Source organism: Canis lupus, chromosome 1 (genome assembly GCF_011100685.1).
Source record: "Canis lupus familiaris isolate Mischka breed German Shepherd chromosome 1, alternate assembly UU_Cfam_GSD_1.0, whole genome shotgun sequence".
Classification (NCBI taxonomy): Eukaryota; Metazoa; Chordata; class Mammalia; order Carnivora; family Canidae; genus Canis; species Canis lupus.
Genome location: NC_049222.1, coordinates 67,374,888 through 67,396,864, shown reverse-complemented (window position 1 = coordinate 67,396,864; position 21,977 = coordinate 67,374,888). Strand labels below are relative to the sequence as shown.

The following is a 21,977-nucleotide window of genomic DNA, read 5'->3' as shown; positions in this document are numbered from 1 at the left end:
TTTTTTCCCAGTGATTACGTATTTTCAAGAGAAACTTGGACTAAATTGAATTTTACCATAAATACTGACTTAAAATTTTAAATCTCAGGATGAGATTCACATTGTGTTAATGATCTCTGAGTTGTGTGCTGGGGGTGAGTTTGCAAATAGGAGATTTGGACCAGTTAGATACGCAGTTATCTTTCTCCTTATCTGTGTTTTAATTTCTTATTTAAGTATAATAAGACATACAGAACACTGTACACTAAACAATATAGTTTGATAAATGTATAGCTTGATGAATTTTCACAAACTACGTATACTCGCATCCATATCAAGAAGTAGAATGTTGGGACACCGGGGTGGCTCAGTCAGTTGAACTTCTGACTCTTGGCTTCCGCTCAGGTCATGATCTCGGGGTCCTAGGATTGAGCCCTGCACCTGGCTCTGTGCTCAGTGGGAATCTGCTTCTGGATTTCTCTCTGCTCCTCCCCCTGCTCATGTGCAGAGGCGTGAATGTCCCCCTGCCCCCAACCAATAAACAGCCAAATCTTAAAAAAAAAAAAAAAAAAAAAATGCCACCAGCCCCGCAGAAGCCAGCCTCACCCCCAACCCCCCAGGGTAACCGCTGTCCCTGGCATCTCTAAAGAGAGAGAATAAAGTAGAAATAAATCTCTTTCAAGAAAAGTTGCTAGGACCATGGCTTAGGGAATGCAGGCTTCACCGTTGTCCTTTTCCTCACCACATAGTTGCCACTTAAATTTATAAAGAGCATTTAAAATCACAATCCGTAGAGTAGGTATTTAATATTATGTACATTTATATATTGAAATAAACTAACTTTTGAAACAATATTAAAAATATCCAGGCCTGGGAACCTGGTGGCTCAGTTGGTTAAGTGTTGGACTTTTGATTTTTAGCTCAGGTCACAGTCCAGTATGGTCAGATCAAGCCCCACATTGAGCCCCACCTTGTGCTCTGCTCTGGGCATGGAGCCTGCTGACGATTGTCTCTCTGTGCAGTGCCTGAGTGGCTCAGTAGGGTGAGCGTTCCACTCTTGATTTCTCCTGGGTTCGTGACTTCAGTGTCGTGGGATCTAGCCCTGGGATCCCATGCTCAGCACAGAGTCTATTTAAGATCCTTTCCCTCTGCCTCTCTCCCAAAAATAAATAATAAAATAAATCTTAAAAAGAAAGAAAAAGATTCTCTCTCCCTCAGTCCCCAACCCCCACCACCCTGTTAATGCTCTGTCTCTTAAAACATAAAAAAAAAAAAAATCATTAAAAAAAAAGGGATGCCCAGGTGACTCAGTGGTTGAGCGTCTGCCTTTGGCTTAGGTCATGATCCCAGGATCCTGGGATTGAATCCTGCATCAGGCTCCCCGTAGGGGGTCTGCTTCTCCCTCTACCTATGTCTCTGCCTCTCTCTCTCTCTCTCTTTCTCTCTCTCTCTCATGAATAAATTAAAAAATAAAAAATCTAGACCCAAATTAGTGTTTCTACATTTACAACACACCATTATGCCTTATAGCAGTGATACATCTGGTATACCTCTATGGTTACTTTCTAAACTAATCTTCTTGATGTTTGCCCAATGTCAAACTCTTAAACTCTTGAATGTAGGCAAAACATACATATTTGAAAATAAAAGTATATGGCTTTGGAACAAGAAATGATGCCCTTCAGGTACAATATGGAGATGTCTCAGTTACCAACTTCTATAAGTGTGTTATTTTATAAAAATGGATGCCAAAGAAGCATGGTACTTTTTTCTCCTCTTTATAATACTTAAAGATTTCCTTAGCCAATTCTTAGTTATCTTTAGTCCACTGATGAAAGTACTGTTTACAAGATTCTTCAATGTCCATGAAATGCACATTTTACGCATTATTTTTTTCCCCTAGCAAGTTTTCAGTTGATCTGGCTAATGTTGCAGAAGGATGGAAAATTTGAAGTTCACAGAAAGAATATATGAACAGTCTAGGTCAGTAGCCATTTCGTGTCCTTCTTTTTAAAAGGCATGATATTTAGTCAGAGTAGAATAGTGAGATTTCTTGCCATTTAGCAGCAGTAGCTGCTAAAGAAGAGCCCAGTCCCTTAGCTGTATAATTGTGTTACTTATGGTCTTGACACACTTCATTTTACTATTCTGGAAACTTTCTCTCTCTGTGCATTGGTGGTTCACGACTTGGGCTGCCTTCCAGTGCTTTATGTTTTATATAGTATAATTTATTTTGATATTCTCAACATCTAGGTACCCTCATTATAGTGTGGACATAGGGGTGGTCTAAGGGAATGAAAATCAAAGGTCTCTTTCCGGTTGAGCTGTTGCAGCAGTGTAAAATGTCTTTTGGCTGGTAACCATTTACATGGTTAAATGTCTTGTTATTTTATCAGACAGGTCTATAATTATTCTTGTCTACCTATTTCCATTTGATTATAAAACTAGGTGTGGTGATTTTATTTTTGATGGCACTTTAACTATGGGAGACAGGCATTTTGTCCCCTCAAGGAAGGCTAATAGAGCTCTATGATTAAAATAGGTGTTCACAAGTCCTTGTAATTACAGTGACCACATTGATGGCTCTATTTTTACAGCATTGCCTTTTTTTCATCATTATACCTGTTGACTCTCAAGTTACCCATGGAAACCTGCTTTTCTTAGTTCAAAGACTTAAGTAGAAATGCACAGAAATCTGTCCTCTAAACCCTGGTTGGGATTGCCTGACTCTTACCTAGTCACCATCAGGGACGATTGATCTGGTCCCACTGACTGCGTCTTCTGAACTCTGTTCACATTAAAAGTTCTTGACCTCTAACTCAATAGGACATAGAATTGTTTTTTTGTATTGTTTTATCTCAAAGTGGAGGAAATGCTCTATAATTGCTAAGTTACATAATTTGTCCTTTGAAATAAGTCTATATTGCAAATCTTTACATTATAAAACTGAGTAGCATCTGTTTAAGCTGATGGCACACTTTCTTTGCTTGGAAGATCTTGAAAGTCTCCAAAGATTTATGCTTTTTGAACAGAAAAGCATCCAAAATTATGACTGTTCTGCAGTTAGTAGTGTGTATATGAAGCCTATTATCTAGAGGCGGTATCTATGTGACTGAAGTCTTACTCATTTGTTTATACTATGTCATCACAAATTATTTTTCATAAAAAAAATAAATCTATCACTTGTGTACATAGAGGGATATGCCTAGCTGAAAGATGGCCGTTCTGTACCCTGAAGAGTTGTGTAGAAATAACAGGTAAATAATAGTTTTCCTGATTAACTCGGGGTCAGTAAAATCTTGGATTTTACATGCCTGGGAACCAGGATCCTTGAATTATGTCTCCTGATACCATTACTGTGCTACATCATTAGTTGCATGGCCATCTGTTGCTGGCTACATGCACATAAAAACTCCATGCATTGTTTTGAATTGACTTGGAATAATTACAAAGTACATATTCATAGTGAACATGTGCTTATTACGTATTATAAGAGTCAATGCAACAGAGTATTTAGACCTAGGGATCACACTGGCAAACATAGATTGTGTTTGGTTACAATTAAATGTTGGAAAATTGCATAGTGTTAAAATACCTTAAAATTTAGAATTTAGGCTCAAGAGATTTTCCAGTGTTTTATATTCTAGTTGTGGAAGAGTCAGGATATTTTTAATTAGTACTGTTTTTTTGCCTTGATTACATTAAGCAGATTGCATGTACATGTACATATACATAGATACATGTGTGTACCTTTGTGTGTAGATAGAAATATCATCATCTCCACATGGAGATAATGCAATGGAGTTTTTTTTTTCTTTTAATTGCTACCTCTTGGCTTACGGAGTCAGCCATTGTGTCTTAGTGCTTATTAATGTGAAATGAATATAAATGGTATTACTCTAAATCCTTTGGCCTATCACCTGGAGTGGAATAACAGCTTGTATGACCTAAGCATATTTACCATGTTATTGTCATTGACAGATGCAATTCCCCTCCTGTCTCTTAAAAATATGTATGTATGTATATTATTCTTCTACCTCATAAAGGGGACTGATGAACTGGTGATATGATTACCATCTATTTATGGCCCTAGACTTGAGGGAACCAAACAGAGTTGAACACTTTTCCAGTTTTACTACTTACCTGATCGTTATTCTTGGAATCAAAGAGTGGATGTTCTTTCCTCTAAATGCGTGAACAGTTTTAACTCTGACCAAGCTGAAATAAGGGATTCAGTGGCCGTAAGAAATCTTTTGTATCGGCTACTGACTCAATCAAGGGGATCCCTAATATTTATCATACCATAGGTGGTTTGCTGCCATGTGTATTACGGGACTGAAGGAGGCTTTTGTAAAGTTGTTAAATCATTGCAATAATTCATGATTCTAAACCAGTTCATTGCATAGATATTAACGAGGCAGAGTCTGGTTTTTGGACAATAAGAGAAAAATTCAGTTATCTTGCAGTTAGATTACGTGGGTTTAAAGGCAGATAAACTTCACTTTTCAAAATCCCTCTGCCTTTTCATATCCGTTAAATATGAACTTAACCTTATTTTTACTTTCTGCTGGCAGATCTTAAATAGTGTGCTGCTGCTGTGCCTTTTGATTTCAAGCAGGTAATAAAGTTATTGCAGCAGTGTTTTCAAATCAAGATGAATAAAATGCCGTGGTAATGCATAGGAGATAAAATTCAGTATGCAAAACTTGCAGTTTCGTTGCTGAAATGATTCTTCTTATTTCAGCACTTAGGCAGCAGGAAAGAGCCATGTCATTGAGATTAAATACTGTAATTCTACAGATCTTGCAGTTTAAAAAAAAAAAAAAAAGAATACATATCACACAGGAATTGAAAGACAAAATAGCTGTTTAATATTAAGAGTGACACATTTAGTTTCAGAATTTTCCTACCCCGAATTAAATTTTGTTCAAGAAATTCAACTTATTAGTGTATTCTGATATTAGTGCAATTGCATATTTTGATAGCATTTCTAAATGGGATTATGTATTCAGATGTTTAATATATAGAAGTACTTTTTCTTCACAAGAAAAATCCTTTAAAAATTTATTGATTAATTTGACTGAAAGGCTAAGAATTATTACATGTTTGTAGCTGAGCATATCCCCCCCACACCCCTTTTTACAAGCTGGATAAATCATTTGATGCCACTTGGTTACTAAGCAATTGCTTAGAAAATGTTCTTTTGTTCCAGTCAACTAACTCCTTTAATTAAATAGTAACATTTTGTAGGTGCTGTGTATCAATGTCAGAGTAATCTGCCACCTACATGGTTCAGAGCTCAAGGTGGTAAATCGTATATTTTTGAGGACTTAATTTCATCATCTGAAAACAAATTAGTAAACAAATACCCAAAGTTTTACTCTTGTCACCCCAGATGATGGCTCACACACGGAAGTCATAGTCTGCATTTTCTTGTATGGGGTAGATAGAATTTATGTAGGTTTACTTTTTCTTACAGTGACAGCTTTTTCTTTTCCTCAAGGTGTAATTTAGCCAGCCATTCATTCTCCTATAATATTATTGAACTTTGTTAGATACTGATAAATACTGAGAATGTAATGATGTGAAAGTTTTGTTAGCACATTACAAATTTTATTTGAAAGCAGAGATAAAAGAAAAGGTAAAATCATTCATGGTCTCAAAGTTCCCCAGTCACTGCTAGTAGCTTTTTGGTGTATTTCCTTCTGGTGGCGATGGTTGCTGGTTTTCTTTTTTCTTTTTCTTTTTTACCTTAGAGATATATATTTTTTTACTTTTTAAAATGTAAGCTCTAATAGACTTAAATATTTAAATATCCCCCAACAATTGTTCTATGAATTTAACAACTTGAGTCCTTGAAGTTTGTGTGAAGTTCTATTGAACAGATAATTATTGAACCATAATTTGTGTCTCTATTTTCCTATTGTTGAATATTTTGATTGTTTGCTTTTTTGCTCGTCTAAACAGAGATGTAAATTATCCTCTTACACTAAATTCCCAGAAGTGGGATTACTTCACTCTTTAAACACATCTTTATTTCGTGATATTGTATTGGTAGATTGTTTTCCAAAAACATTATCAGTTCACTTGCCTGTAAGCCTGCTGTGTAGTCAAATGCCATCTAACTGTTCCTCGCCAACCGTGGTCAAGCCTATGTGAATACATGGTCACCTGTTCAGGGTTTTCAACCTCTTCTTCAAAATTCTGCTCCATTGTTCTTTTGAGAAATGGAAATGTGATAGAATTTTAGGTAAGCATAAGCCATGGACATTGCTTACGGTGTGATGTTTCTCTAGAGGAGGCTGTTGGACTAGAAAATTCATTTTATAGGACTATCCTGTGCATTTCGTAATCTTAAGTAATCCTTTCTCAGCCCACTCAAAGCCATTACCACTCTTTAATCATTGAGCAACTGCCTTTAAGGAAGAGCCATTGGGAGGGAATGAAGAAACTCTTGTTTAGCTCTACATAATTATTTGTGATTAAAAATACATACTGGAAAAAAAAATACATACTGGGCGTGTGGGTGGCTCAGACAGTTAAGCGTCTGCCTTGGGCTCAAGTCATGATCTCAGGGTCCTGGGATGGAGCCCCGGCATGGGGCTCTCTGCTCAATGGGGAGTCTGCTTGAGACTCGCTTCCTCTCCCTCTGCCCCCTATTCATACTCTCTCTCACACTCTACTTCAAATAAATAAAATCTTTAAAAAAAGTTTTTAACTTAAGCAATTAAAAATGCATAACATAGGGGCACCTGCATGGCACAGTTGGTTGGGCCACTGACTCTTGGTTTCAGCTCCTGTCGTGCTCTTGGGGTGATGGGATCAAGCCCTGAGTGGGGCTTTTCCCTTGGTGTAGAGTCTGCTTGAGTTTCTCTCTCCCTCTGGCCCTCCCCACTGGGCTCTTCCCTTGCCCAATAAATAAATAAATCTTTAAAATATACCTAGCATAAACAAACATATACATCACTGAGAGCTTTGCTATCCAGTTGAAATTTTTTCTCACTTTAAAGTATTTCTATATACTTAACAGAAATCATGTGTATTTATTACTTCATGGTTCCCAGAAGTTTTTTTGCATGTGAAATATTGTACGTATGGGCAGTGGGTCACAGTACACACTCTTTCCATAATCTATGGCAACTACATGCTAGCACTCATCTGATTTTCGTGGAGATGATAATAGATGACAGTCGCTCCTTTTCACTGATGTTTGGTCCAGGTGCTGGCATCGGAACCTAAGGTGTAACAACATCCAAACTGTGTGATGTCCCAGTATTAGCTTTATTTGACCAGGTCAAGCTTAGGAGCTTCCTGAATGATATGATTTGGAAAAAAAGTGTCTTAACAATCAGATTGTTGGATTTAAAAAAGTTCTTCAATATATTACATTTTAAGATTATTTTGCTTAAAAAAATCCATCAGTGCACAAATTGTAAACATAAAGTAGTAATTAATCTGAAAGGTAATATATAGAACTTACTAATTGCATCATTGATACGAGCAAAAAATATGAGATAATAGCCAGAAGAGTGAATGGAGAGGTATTTGGCTCATTAAGGAATTTATTAGGACTGGAAATCTGAAGTATCTGAGAAATCATGGAGTGGAAAAACCATGAAAGAACTATTACTCCTCTTGTAAATAGGTCTGCATTACAGTTCATGAAATGGGGGTCCAGGAGAAACCTTGTTCCCTGAATCTGAAAATTTTCAAATGTGTACTTCATGTTTCAACATCTAAGGAAAAGTGAAACAAAGTATGTTGTCATCCATATGATATTAGATGCCCAAAGAAAACGCTGCTAATTGTCCATACCTTGCTCTCCATTTCTTATGGGAAGAAAGGTCATCTTCTTATTCATCCATGTTAACTATTTTGAGTTTCTTGAAGCACTCCAGTACCTTTCAATTATATTGTTATCCTTTTAGGGCATAATTTGAAACAATTGATAATTATTATAAGGTAGCTGATAAATAAGTGCTTGAGGTATCTGGTGCCCTGATGTCATTCTTCATGTTCACAGTCTCTATGGTCTTTACTTCAGCATTTAATAGCTGATGAGGAAGAAAATGAAACAATGTGAAGCATCAACTACTGAATTTTCTTTTTTAACTGGAACTGGTCCAGAATTTTAAAGAGAGGAAAGATAAAGAAATAGAATAACATAGATTTTGAAGTGATCCATTCATTTAAGGAAATATGTGATAGTAAATAAAATCTCTATCTCCAAGGCAAACAGTCTAATATTGATTTTTACAGGAATTTGGAGATGGTAGGGCAACATTGACTCCCGCAGCCATTCGAAGTAATAATATTCATCTTTATTTTTATTCCCTTAGAAATATGAATAGCAAAAAAAAGTGTAGATAAACTATTTGCTCTGTAGAACTCCCACTGCTCTGAACCTCACTATGAAACTCTCGCAGGAGAAGTATTTTCTGCTCATGAGCTTCTTAACAACTGGAGAAAAGGTAGAGGTGAGCTGTTTCTGAGGAAGGAGGCTGAGATCCTAGTACGTGTCTGGGACGGGCTGAGAAATGGCCCCGAAGATCGCGGGTCCTCATCCTTGGAACCCATGGCAATTGTCTTACCTGGAGAAATGGTCTTTGAGGATGTGATTAAGTCAGGGGTCTTGATATGGGAAGACATGGTTATCATTGTGGACCCTAAATGCAACCACAAGTGGTCTGAAATGGGAGGTTGAGGGAGATTTGACAACAGGGCAAAGAGGAGAAGGCAGGATGAGCAAAGAGATTGGAGTGATGTGGCCCCAAGCCATGAAATGAGTACCCAAAGCCAGCAAGTGTTGGAAAAGGAAAGGAACTGATTCTTCCCTGGTCACCTGGAGGAGGTGTGGCCTGGTGCCACCTGGATTTTGACCCAACGTTACTGATTTTGAATACCTGGCCTCCAGAACTATGAGAGAATAAATTTCTGTTGTTTTAAGCTGTCTGGGTGTTGGTATTTGTTACAGTGGCCGAAAGGGACAAGTGCAGTGCCGCCACTTGCTTTTATGGTGAGGGTGCTAATCTCTGGATACTTTTGGTCAAGCCTTCTTTGACAAGTAAATAAAACAGTTTGGAAAGTGATAGGATTGAGAGGTTTTCGATTTATTTATTTGGGAATGAATGTAGAAGTGCCATTTGCCTTGATGTTTACTTCGTTAACTGACATTTTTCAAGCTTTATGGCTTCTATTTCTGATTCTGCATTTTATTAATTAACCAAATGTTAATAAGTGACACATATGTTTGCAAAAGAGCATTGTAATAGGAATAATTGGATGAGGATATAGTTTCATAATGACTTATCTTGATTTCAAGGCACTTTTTGAAATTATCGGAAATAAAATAAATAAAGCAATTTGAATGTACAATTACGATTGTATAATAGGTTTAGATCTAGAATAATGAATTTAAGTCATTAATTGAAAGTTAATTGGTAACATTGGCAAAGTTTATCCTGTATTTTGGGGATTGCATGCTTTAGCTGATACCTAGTGTACAGCTGGGATTTATTTGCACCACACCTCTGGGTCTGATAGTGTATTAAGTTATGAAGAATATTAATATTGCTGCAGAACAATTACTTGTTCATTTGCTGGCTGATTAAAATTCATGCATAATTTATTGAAATGAATAGAGATTTTATAAATAAGTCTCCTTGTTCTCAAGGGCCTAGAAACAAAATACGTATGCTAATATGAGGCTACTTTTTACTTCCAACATAAAAAATTTAGTATGTAGTGGTATACTAGTCTCCTTAATGCTAGATTTCACGTCTAGTCGTGCTGTTAATCAAGCTATATGCTTCCGAGCCTCTCTGAACATTGTCACGGTCCCAAGTTTGAGCGACTGCTTTGACAACTGGACTTGCCCTTTTGTTTATTTGACCATAGCAAGTGAGATGTAAAACTAATCAGAGTGAATTATTACCCTTCTTCAGGCTAAGCACCTGATTACATCAAACTCATTTCTTCATGTACACAAAACACTAGTGATGAATATTAATTTTGGGTTTTAAAATTTATATGCTCTCTGGAAAAACAAAGCAGAATAACAGCAAATATGGGGCTTGTTGACACGTTTAGAAATGTAAAGTCTTTAGCACTTCTTAGAGTAATACCCGGTTTACCAATGAAGAAACTGTAATGTCAGGGAGTTAAATAACACATTCGTATTTACCCAGCTATTCACGTGTGCATTTCGTGAAATTAGAATCTCCTGACTTCAAATTTCATTTTCTCTTAGGTGTCATTTCCTTAATGGACAGAAATGGCAGAAGAAATACTACACTTCACTTTTTCATTTGTTTCTATCAATATGTTTTGTTGTAGCTTTTTCCCTCTCCTTCTCTTCCTTCTGCTCTCCTTCCTCGTTCGCTTCTTATTTTCCACAGCAACGGCGGGCAGTTTTGGTGGCTGAGATTAATCCTTCAGCATACAGCTATTAGTTCAGGTTTCTGAATACTCGTAAATTTATAGAGTAACCAAGGTTTGCTATTCATAATTCGTTTGACAAATCACTCCATCATGTTAAATACGAGACCTCTTCTGGTTGTGGTTCTGCTGTGATGTGTGTGAGGCCTTGAGGCTCTGGGTTAGAACCCCACTAGGCTATGGATTTAACTTCATTTACTACTTAAATTAGTCAGTATATGAGCCATCTGGAATGAAAACAAACATTGCACATATGAGGCAACTCAGTTTATTCGCAAAATACAGACTGCTTCTTAAAATATGTGCAACATTTAGATAGTCTGGGAAGATATTTGCATTTCTTCTATTATGCTCATTTCTTTATTCAGTTTCCTTTGAGTATAAGGTTTGGAAAAATACATCAACTTTCTCTTTCTGTCTACTAAGACTTTTGTAAACTTGAAATATAAAAGTGGTTAGTTGGTAAAATTCCACGATAGGAAATGTCTAGTTTTGTCATTCTTTAGCAGATAAAGGAAAATTCTAACTATTTTGTTTTTTTTTTAAATTTTATCTATTTATTCATAAGAGACAGAGAGAGAGAAAGAGAGAGGCAGAGACACAGGTAGAGGGAGAAGCAGGCTCCATGCAGGGAGCCCGACAGGGGACTAGATCCAGGTCTCCAGGATCACACCGTGAGCCGAAGGCGGGCGCTCAACCGCTAAGCCACTCAGGGATCCCCACTATTTTGGTTTTGTTTAAACTTTTCATGTTATAACTTCTCAATTGAAATCAGTTGTGAAGATCAGAATGCTTCACCCTCTACACAATTTTGACCCTGTATTGTTGAAGTAATCTTTAGACCATCAAGAACAGATTATTTTGTAAAGTTTGTAAACTGGGTGTTAAAAACTACTTTTTCATAGAAAGAGAAATCATTCTACGTGTAGATTTTCCATAGTACATACATTATCTTATATAATCTTAGTTTTGTTTTCATTTTAAACATGAGCATAGTGAAGTACAAGCTCTTATGGTTTTACTGATAACTAGTTTGAAAGCTATTGCCATAATGAGCTATAATTACTGATGGGACTAACAATATGCTTCAAATGATTTTGGATAGAAAAAAAATTGATGTTACTCAATTATTATAATGTTATTATTATTTTTTAATTTTAATTTTTATCTGAGTATCGTTGCCACACGATGTTTTATTAGTTTCAGGTGCACAAAAGAGCAATTCCACAAGTCTACACTACACTTTATCCTGTGCTCACCACAAGAGTAGCTACCATCTCTCACCATAAAATGCTGTTTTCTACATAATTCTCACTTCCAAAAAATGAATTTGTTGATATGTTGTTACGATGTCTCCCTTGCCATAGTATATGAATAACCAGTATATAGAGAACAGACTAGCAATTAGTGGTCACTCAGTAAATATTTGTCATATGAATTTTGGAGGAACACTATTGAAATTGACTTTAGTATGCAGAGATCTCGTCCAGCTGGTCTTATTCCTTATGTTAGAGATATTTGTAGTTCAGAGGTTCATAAAATGGAAACTATACTTGTTTTACTCTTAGGGTTTGAAAGGAAATCCTGGGCTACAGCTGAAAACCCTTGCTTCCTTTAAACCTGTGCCAGAGGGGATCCCTGGGTGGCGCAGCAGTTTAGCACCTGCCTTTGGCCCAGGGCGTGATCCTGAGGACCCGGGATCGGGCTCCCAGTGCATGGAGCCTGCTTCTCCCTCTGCCTGTGTCTCTGCCTCTCTCTCTGTGTGTGACTATCATTAAAAAAAAAAAAAAAAAAAAAAAAAAAAAAACCTGTACCAGAAGGTAAAACCTGTCTATGAGGGTTTTTTTTTTTGTTTGTTTTGTTTTTTTTTTGGAATGTATATTAGTCCAAGCATGTGTTGCCATTAAAATAAAAAATCCAGTTTGAATGATATTGGCTGTCCTTTTATAAATAACTTCCTTCTCTCTGTATCTTCTCCAGTCCATCCCTACTGAAGGAAAGGAGGAAGCAGTGTGTGCTTGTGTTTAATAGCCCTCCTTTGGGGCACCTGGCTGGCTCATGTTAGTGGAGTGACTCTTGATCTTGGGCTTGTGAGTTTGAGCCCCACGTTGGGTGTAGAGATTACTTAAAATAAAATTTAGGGACACTTGGGTAGCTCAGCAGTTGGGTGTCTGCCTTCAGCTCAGTCATGACCTCGGGGTCTTGGGATCAAGTCCCGCATGGGGCTCCCTGTGGGGAGCCTGCTTCTCCCTCTGTCTGTGTCTCTGCCTCTCTCTCTCTCTCCGTGTGTCTCTCATGAATAAATAAATAAAATCTTAAAAAAAAAAAAGCTAAAGCAAATTATAGGAAGGAATTTTTTTAATATATATATATATATATATATATATATATATATTTAATTCATGAGAGACACAGAGATAGAGAGGCAGAGACACAGGCAGAGGGGGAAGTAGGCTCCATGCAGGGAGCCCGATGTGGGACTCGATCCCAGGACCCCGGGATCACATCCTGGGCCAAAGGCAGATGCTAAACCGCTGAGCCTCCCAGGGGTCCCCGGCTTTAGTTCTTAAAACACACACATGCACAAATATTTTTTTAAAAAAATAACCGACTTTATTTCTTAGATTTTTGGGTTTATATGAAAATTGAACAGAAAATATAGAAAGTAACTATATATTTCTCGCCTTGCCAACAGTTACCCCTATTTTTTTTGTTTCACATTTTTATTTAAATTCTAGTTCGTTAACATATGGTGTAATGTTGGTTTCAGGGGTAGAATTTAGCGATTCATCACTTACGTATAACACCCAGGGGCCCACAACAAGCGCCCTCCTTAGTGCCCATCACCCGTTAGCCCGTCCCCTGCCCACCTCCCTCCATCAACCCTCAGTTTGTTCTCTATAGTTAGGAGACTCTTATGGTTTTCTCCCCTCTCTTTGTCCCCCTTTTCCTATATGTTCATCTGTTTGTTTCTCAAATTCTACATATGAGCACACAAACCTTTAAAGCAATAGTTGGGCAGTTACCGCTTTGTTAACATTAACAAAGTTTCTTTTAAAGTCATTTGAGATTCAAGGAAGGATCTGACCCCAGTGTAGTGATGGGAGCATCTTCCTGACATGGGGTTCCCCGTGGACAGGCCACACGGACAGAGCTAGAGCGGCGCAGTCCTCCATAAAGTCCAGTATCGAGTTCAGCTCCATCCTTGTTAAATTCAACAAAAAAGGCTGAGGGCCCTCATTCATCTTTCATTGTTTCTATAAGTTCAAACATTAATGTTTGCCAAAGCTTCTTTCAAGCAAATATCTAAGGTCTACGAAATTAAGTTGTAGTACATCTTTGACATTGGGGTTTAAGGTCTGATTCATTTGCCTTATCACCTGCTGCTCCCAAAGGCTGGTGATCCGCAGTGCCTGTGGTTTCGCCTCGGTGTAAATTTCGATTTCTTACATTCTGTGGTGGGTGTGTAGAGACAAGTCACCGCTTGGCATCGGCTTCTAAGTTCAGCTTTGCTGTTCCTTCCTCTTTATCTCATCTGCAGAGCTCTGCAGAAGGGAAACACAAAGTAAAGCCAAAAACACTCCTTTGCCATATTTCATGAATGAAATAAAGAGTTACAACAGTATTCATTAATATGGAGATTTGTAAGAGGTCTTAAGACCTCCAGAATGTGAGGGATCAGCTATCTCTATTAGTAGCTAATCAGAGCTATCCATCTTTAAACATTTCCCCTTTATTCCCCTTGGTTTCTGTGCCTGTACAAGTTTATCTCCTGGAGAAACATGTTTTTAATAAAAGAAAACTTGTGGTAAAAAGGGTCATAGCCCATCAGTGAAAGTATCTGCTCTTTAAAAGTAGTTTCCAGATCACTCATGTTCTGGTTTTCCTTAAGTACTTATTATGTGCTCCTAAGTAAATTATTCATGAAACCCTTCAGCTTTGAGAGACATTAATATATCTAGGTATTTTAGTATTTTGGATTTTTAACTAATTCGATTGCGCATTCATCTCTTGTAGAACCACCCAGACCTATTGCTCCTCCTCAGCTGCTAGGTGTGGGGCCCACATATTTGCTGATTCAGCTGAATGCCAACTCCATCATTGGCGATGGTCCCATTATTCTGAAAGAAGTGGAGTACCGGATGACATCAGGATCCTGGACAGAAACGCACGCGGTCAATGCCCCAACTTACAAGTTGTGGCATTTGGATCCAGATACGGAATACGAGATCCGCGTGCTGCTTACGAGACCTGGAGAAGGTGGGACAGGGCTCCCAGGACCTCCACTAATCACCAGAACCAAATGTGCAGGTAAGACTGGCTAGCAGGCCACTCTGCCTAGGGGCGGAGTCAAGCATTAGACGTCTAAAATACATGCTATATCCAATGTTCTTATTATGTGGCACATGATGTAGTCCCACGAAGAGTCCCATTGAACTTGGTAAATTGTAGCTTTGTGTCATAATTGGACTTATTTAAGAGCAGTGTTTCTCTGTTATTATTCAGTATTATTATGAATCCATGATCCTTCCTCGTGCACCAGTTTTGCTCAGCTTGCGTGTCCAAAATCTCTGATGGATGCTGGTGAAGGTACTATCACTGTTGAGAGAGAAAACTTCTGCAGTTCAGGCATATGCTCCATACCTTTTGGCTACATGGGAATTGTCTCCCTTGGTCATTTTGTGATGGTTAGTGCAGAGGCCAAAGCTGATAATAGAGATTAAAAAGTTACCATGAGCAAGGCCTTGGTGGGATAACTGTTCACAAAACCTATCGTCGAAGATGAACTCAGCAGCTTGAACCCGCAGCTTGAACCCAGCTGTAGGACGTACCGAGGCTTGTTAACTGCCCTCTCCGTGCTGAGACTAAGTGATGTAAATAATAGCATGTGGACCAAGCACAAAGAAAGGATGAAAAGTGAAATAAAAACTATCACATAAATATATATCGTAGTTCCTAATTATGCCATATTGTTACAGTGGGAGAAATTGTTAGCTATTTATTAAAAGCCACTGATGAATTTAATTGTTTCAGTTATTCGAGTGCGTTTTTTAGTGTATTTTTTATTTTGCTATTGAAGGTAGTTTGATTTTTAGTTTAGTCGAGAGAGCCATTTTTTTTTTTTTTAAATCCATCGAGCATTATGTCAAAACACCTGCAGAGCTAGTGCATGGGTCTGTGTGTCTTGAACATTTAATGATTTAGGCTCTGAAAATCGAAAACTAATACTGTAGGGAACTATGAACATGTAAATGCCTATAAAATGTCTTTTGTTCCTTGAACATGTGTTTGACATTCATAGTATTTTTGTTTTTACAGTATTCCAGGGCTACTCACCAAGAGAACTGATCTAAAATCAAAGCAAAACCCATGAAATTACCTGATATCCGGCCATCTTTAAATATTTTAAAATCCAGCTTAATTTTAATATATTAATGTTTACCTGCATGCATTTTTATATGTTTATATTGAAAGATGCTCACTGGGAGTTTAACTGCTCAACTGTTAGTCTGAGATTTCGACAGCAGAGAGTTTACTAATTTGCTGCTTGGTATCGTACATCGATTGTGTGGTTGATAGGCAGCTTGACCTAGAAGACATTGTTTACATCTCCATGGCTCAACCTAATTCACACAATTTGCTTTTGACAGTTTCTGTACAACTCAGTCTTTTCACTCTGGGTTATGTGGCAGGTTGTTCTGGTTGTAGTAGGTGACTTTTCTGAGGGAGGGACACGTGGCCTCCACAACCTCAGCTTGTCAGAGAACTAATCTGAAAATTAGGAGACCTTGTGGAAACTGGAGGATAGCTCACTCTGTCTTCTAAAATTAAATACCCCATGTTAACATAAAAAGATGAACAGTGGAGTTCATTTTACTGAGGATATTGCCCACACATGTTTTCCAATAAAATGACCTTTCTTTCTACATTTGATATCTATAAGGTATATACCGACTAAAATAATGAACGGTGATTTACTGTTCGAGTATCTTCTTTTTTCCTTCCCCACGTTTTTGTTTGGTTTGGTTTTTTGTTTTTGTTGTTGTTGTTGTTGTTGTTGTTTTTGTTCTTATTATAGCAAGTAAATACACAGTGCAATATAAGGCTCAGGTGTAGAATTTAGTGATTTATCGCTTACGTAAAACCCCCGGCACTCATCACCAGGGCCCCCTTAATCCCCATCACCTATCTCACCCATCCTCCCATCCACCTCCCCTCTGGCCATCTGCAGCCTGTTTTCTATTGTTAAAAGTCTGTTTCTTGGTCTGCCTCTCTTTTTTTCTTTCCCCTATGTTCATTTGTTTTGTTTTTTAAATTCCACATATGATTGAAATCATGTGGTATTTGTCTTTCTCTGACTGACTTATTTCACTTAGCAAAATACTCCATAGCTACATCCACATCAGTACAAGGGGCAAGATTTCGGGGATCCTTGGGTGGCTCAGCAGTATGACACCTGCCTTCAGCTCAGGGCGTGACCCCAAGGTCCCACGATCGAGTCCCGTTATCGGGCTCCCTGCATGGAGCCTGCTTCTCCCTCTGCCTGTGTCTCTGTCTCTCTCTCTCTGTGTCTCTCATGAATAAATAATTAAAATCTTTAAAAAAATGTAAGATTTCATTCTGTTTATGGCTGAGTAATATTCCATTATATACACTACATCTTCTTTATCCATCAGTCGATGGACATTTGGGTTCTTTGTATCATTTAGCTCTTGCTGATGACTTACTGTTGACTTCTGTGCCCAAACTTCTCTCTTTTAAATATCTCATCTGTTTTCTTATCTTTTAAAGGTTTTCGTTAAAATAGACCTTTGAAATTTAGCAGAACCACACAATATGTTGTTAATATAATGTGATTTTTGTTTAACCAGGAATTACTCGATATCGGTCATTGGTGTGCAAGCCAATGGAGATTGCAAGTATATGAGATTGTGTTTTAAAGCTAGTTATTCTGCATTAACTGGATGAAAACAGCATGTTAATGAGCATTGATTTATCCCTATTGAATGCTTATGTTGAGAATGCATATTGACTGCAATAAGTAAAAATATGACTATAAAGTGCTTTGAGGTATTTTGAGAATAACCATATCTGTGGGAGGGGATAGAGTAAAAATAACTTACACTCGTAGTTGCTTTCAAATTTATAAATGTCTTGACATTTGGAATTATAGTGTTCTTTTTTTTCTAATTCTTTATTTGAGAAACATTTAATTTGTGAGCCTTGTGACATAAAATGGTGTCAGGCTCACTGACACCTGTAGTTTTACTTCCAACTGTAGAAAGTCTATTTGTTTTTAAAACTTTCTTTCACATGTTTTGAGTCTTTGTCACCTATGTTTATTCATTTATAAATGTCCACAGGAGATGCCTTTGGTGCATAGTTTGATGGCTTAAGAAAAGTGCTTTGACTTTCAAGTGGATTGTGGATTTGAGAGAATCTGGTTACTGTTTTATTAGGAATATCTACTAATCTTGTTCTATTATTAGAAATGGAGGGAAAGTTTATGGAAATATATATTGTGTTCATTTTAAGCAATCTCTGAAAAGCAGAAGTTGGATATAATTGATAAACATTGTATATCTAAATACAGGGTCAGTATTGATTGAGAAAGTATGATGTCCATCTTCTTCCCTTCTTCAAGTTCCATACCCCTTTCCCCAAGTTTAAGATCTCTCGGCCTTAACCAGCACCTCCCTGGCCTCAGCCTGCTGTCCTGTAACACAGAATAGAACACAACTTACGCTGACTGTGTTGTTAGCTAGTATCCAGTGGTGAATTCAGAAGCCTAAAATTTTGTCACCATCTGGGGAAACGATTCCTTTGAGACCCCAAAAATAACCTGTGGAAAAGTTCTCACTTTATTAATTTGTGGAAGCTCTGAGTACTGGTTCCACATTCCATTTTAATCAAGACTGAGAGAATGCTACACTCTAGTTGTAGTGTTCATATCATATGGTTGAATAAATGCTGATTGCTATGACATAGCTATTTTAATAGCTGCATGGTGACAATCAGGAAGCCTTAAAAATAAGTATAAAAACTTCTCAGCTATGTATTTGTGTCTGATATAAATTTTTTGTAAAATAACAAAGGAATGATGATTATTTTCTGCCTCTTAGAAATTCTTACTTTGTTTTGGTGTATCACAGAGGAACAATCTTTGACTACTAAGTACCAATCAAAGAGTGTATTTATTACTATTTTCTAAGTCAAATATTATTCCATTTTAATGTGCTTATTAAGTCATTGAAATTTTATTTCTGGCAGTAGTAAATTTCATTTTCTTGGCAGAAATCTGTCAATAAATAATTTTACAGCAAATTAATCCAAATGGTTTCATTTTTGTATATTAATGAGTAAATGTTATATTTTAAAATGGAAATGTAGATTTTCATAGTGAAGTATTGGTTATTATATTGCTTTATAATCAGCATATGAGGTGACTCTATCATGATACTTTATTTTCACACCTGTGAGTTAGATATATTATTTTCCCAATTTTGTAGCTGGTGAATTTAAGACTCAGGAAAAACAAAGCAAAAACGACTTCTCTAATGTCAGACAACTGAGCAGCTAGGACTCAAAACACATCTTCTGGTACTTGGAAAGCCTGGATTCTTTTCCCTCTTTCTCCTAGTGTGGGTGATTTCTTTTCCCCTTTCAGAAGATTATGGCATGTTAAATGAAAGTGTAACAGGTAAAATCTGGGAGGAATGTATGTTTTTAAAAATAGTATCAGCATGGCTAACTCAACTCCCCGAGAAACACTGCTTAATGTTTGCCACTTCTCTTTATTGAAAGTGCAATTGATTAGTGTGCCTACACTCAAATATATGCTGTGTTTTAAGTGTTTTAAACAGTTAAAGAAGCATAAAATATTGCCTTATTTTATCCTCTTCTGAAAATGTCCTGCCTAGTTGCCAAAGCTATTTTTTTTTTGTTTGTTTTGTTTTCTTTCTAGAGTACATTTAAATCATTTGGTAAGTGCAATTACCTGCTTCAGGGTCTCTCAAGTTAGAAGAGGTGGTAATTACAGCCTCTCGTGGCTGTGGCCACCTACGCTTGCCTCACGCTTTTCTGTGCACCTGAGGGGTATGATTATTGCAGTGTTAGCTTACAGCCTGACCCATGTTATTGTTCACATAATGCTTCTTCAGGCATTTTATGAATTTAAAAAAAAAAGTATAAATGTGAAGTTGTTTTAAATGGGAAGTAATTCAAGAACTCCATTGAACAATCAAAGAAAGTATGCCTGTGCGTGTTTTGTTTTGTTTTTTTTTTTTCTTCTGTGTGTCAATTTCCTCTGGGTATACCATCTGGTATAGAAGCTCAGAAAATACAGTTTCTTTCTCTCTTATTAAATGGAAATAAAATATACCATCATAAGAAATTGTCTTCATTGCATGCTTTGGCAATTGCACGTTAAAATTGCTCTTTTAAATTGCCTACTGCTTCTGGGTAACCCATTGTGGCACTGTTTTATGATTAACTGACATTTTAGCAGTGTCTCCCTCATAGGGAAGGTCAAGAGTTCAGGGTGTCCAGAGCATAATATATTTACACAGTTGGGAAAACTATTCTTTACTCTTACATTGAAGTTCAGCGCTCTTGGCAAGTTTTAGTGAAACATGTAGATCTATGAAGCATTGACAAGGAGAGTTATTTTAAACATAAGCATTTACTAAAAATGCATTTTTTTCTCTTATAAATCCACACTGGAAAACAAAACAATACAAACAAAACAATACTCAGGCTTATTCAGGAATCCACAAGGTGAGGAATTAAATTTTGGCCTTTTGGCTACAGCCTCATCAGCAAAATGGAACCATATATTGATTTTTACTGTGGCATAAGATAGTTATCAATCACAGAGACTAGTTATCATTGAAACTCAGCCTTGAGGTTAAAACAAAATAAACAACTCTTTAAGAATTTGTATGGTTTAACAGTGTAAGGGTGACATACTGTTTGACTTAAATTAAAGGCTTGTGTTAATGCCTGTTTTAAATTTTTTAAAAGTGCACCTATTAGTTTCTTTATTTTTAAGATTTTATTTATTTATTCATGAGAGACACAGAGAGAGAGAGAGAGGCAGAGACACAGGCAGAGGGAGAAGCAGGCTCCATGCACGGAGCCCAACGTGGGACTCGATCCTGGGTCTCTAGGACCAGGCCCTGGGCTGCAGGCAGTGCTAAACCGCTGGGCCACCCAGGCTACCCACACCTATTAATTTCTTATGTGATATTTATGCAGCTTATTTGTTTTCAGTAAGAATTTTAAGAGGCAATGCTATTAATATTGAAGTGGAAAAAAAAAAACAAACCTAAGGATAAAAAGCCATAACAAAAAGTAATGGAAAATTTTGACATAAAAAAAGCTAAAGATAAAAAACCCATAAGAAAAGTAATGGAAAATAATTCAATTTTCTTAAAAATCTAAAAAGAGTAAAAATTTTTAAAGATTGAAGTATAATTGATATTTAATTTCAGATGTACAACATAATGATATTTGTATGTAATTGTGAGATGTACCCCCAAGAAGTCTAGTTACCATCCGTCAACATACAGAGTTACAGATTTTTCTTATGATGAGAACTTTCAAGGTCTGCTCTCTGAGCAACTTTCAAATATGCAATAAAATATTATTTACTATCGTCACCAGCCTCTACATTACATACTCATGACTTATTTATTGCATGACTATGAGTTTGTATTTTTTGATCCCCTTCACCCATGGTGCCCACCCTCCTATCCACCTCCTCTCTGGCAACCATCAGTCTGTTCTCTGTATTTATGAGTTTTGCTTTGTTTGTTCATTTGACTTGTTTTTTTTAGATTCCACATATAAGTGAAATCATGTGGTATTTGTTTTTCTCTGACTTGTTTCACTTAGCATAATACCCTCGAGTTCTGTCTATGTTGTTGTTAATGGCAACATTTCATTCTTCTCATGGCTGAGTGGTACCCATGTGAGTGTGTATGTGTGTGTATATGTGTACCCACCACAATTCCTTTATCCATTCATCCATCAGTGGACACCTGGCTTGTTTCCATATCCTGGCTACTGTAAATAATAGTGTAGTGAACATAAGGGTGCCCATATATTTTTGAATTAGTGGTTTTTGTTTTCTTTGGATGAATACCCAGAAGTGGAATTGCCAGATCATATAGTAGTTCCATTTTTAACTTTTTGAGGAACTTCCATACTGTTTTCTACAGTGGCTGCACCCGTTTACATTCTCACCAATGGTACACAAGGTCCCTTTTCTCCATAACTTCACCAACACTTGTTATTTCTTGCCTAAAATCCTTTTTTAGATGTCTTTCTTTTTAGTGAATGATAATTTTTTTTTTTTTTTTTTGCTTTTCAGATTTTGTAGAGGGTATTTCAGTTGGAACGACATCCATTTATTCAGAAAAACTTTTAGTGGCTTCTTTGTTAACAGCACTGGGTTAAGTACTAGGTCTTCAGTTACAAAAGCAATGTCTTGCACTTAAGCCCCTTGTAGTCTCCAGGGACAGACCTATAAACAAAGAGTAAAATGCAAAGTGATAGGA

General features: G+C 37.0%; 1 protein-coding gene across 6 annotated transcripts in view; it reads left to right on the top strand.

The window, feature by feature from the left end:
* PTPRK (protein tyrosine phosphatase receptor type K) overlaps positions 1-21,977 on the top strand; it is a 546,322-nt gene that overhangs the window by 309,536 nt on the left and 214,809 nt on the right. For all 6 annotated transcript variants that reach the window (XM_038526752.1, XM_038526753.1, XM_038526755.1 and 3 more), the window contains exon 7: positions 14,434-14,727. In XM_038526752.1, coding sequence (XP_038382680.1) covers positions 14,434-14,727 — 294 coding nt within the window. The remainder of the gene's footprint in view (positions 1-14,433; positions 14,728-21,977) is intronic.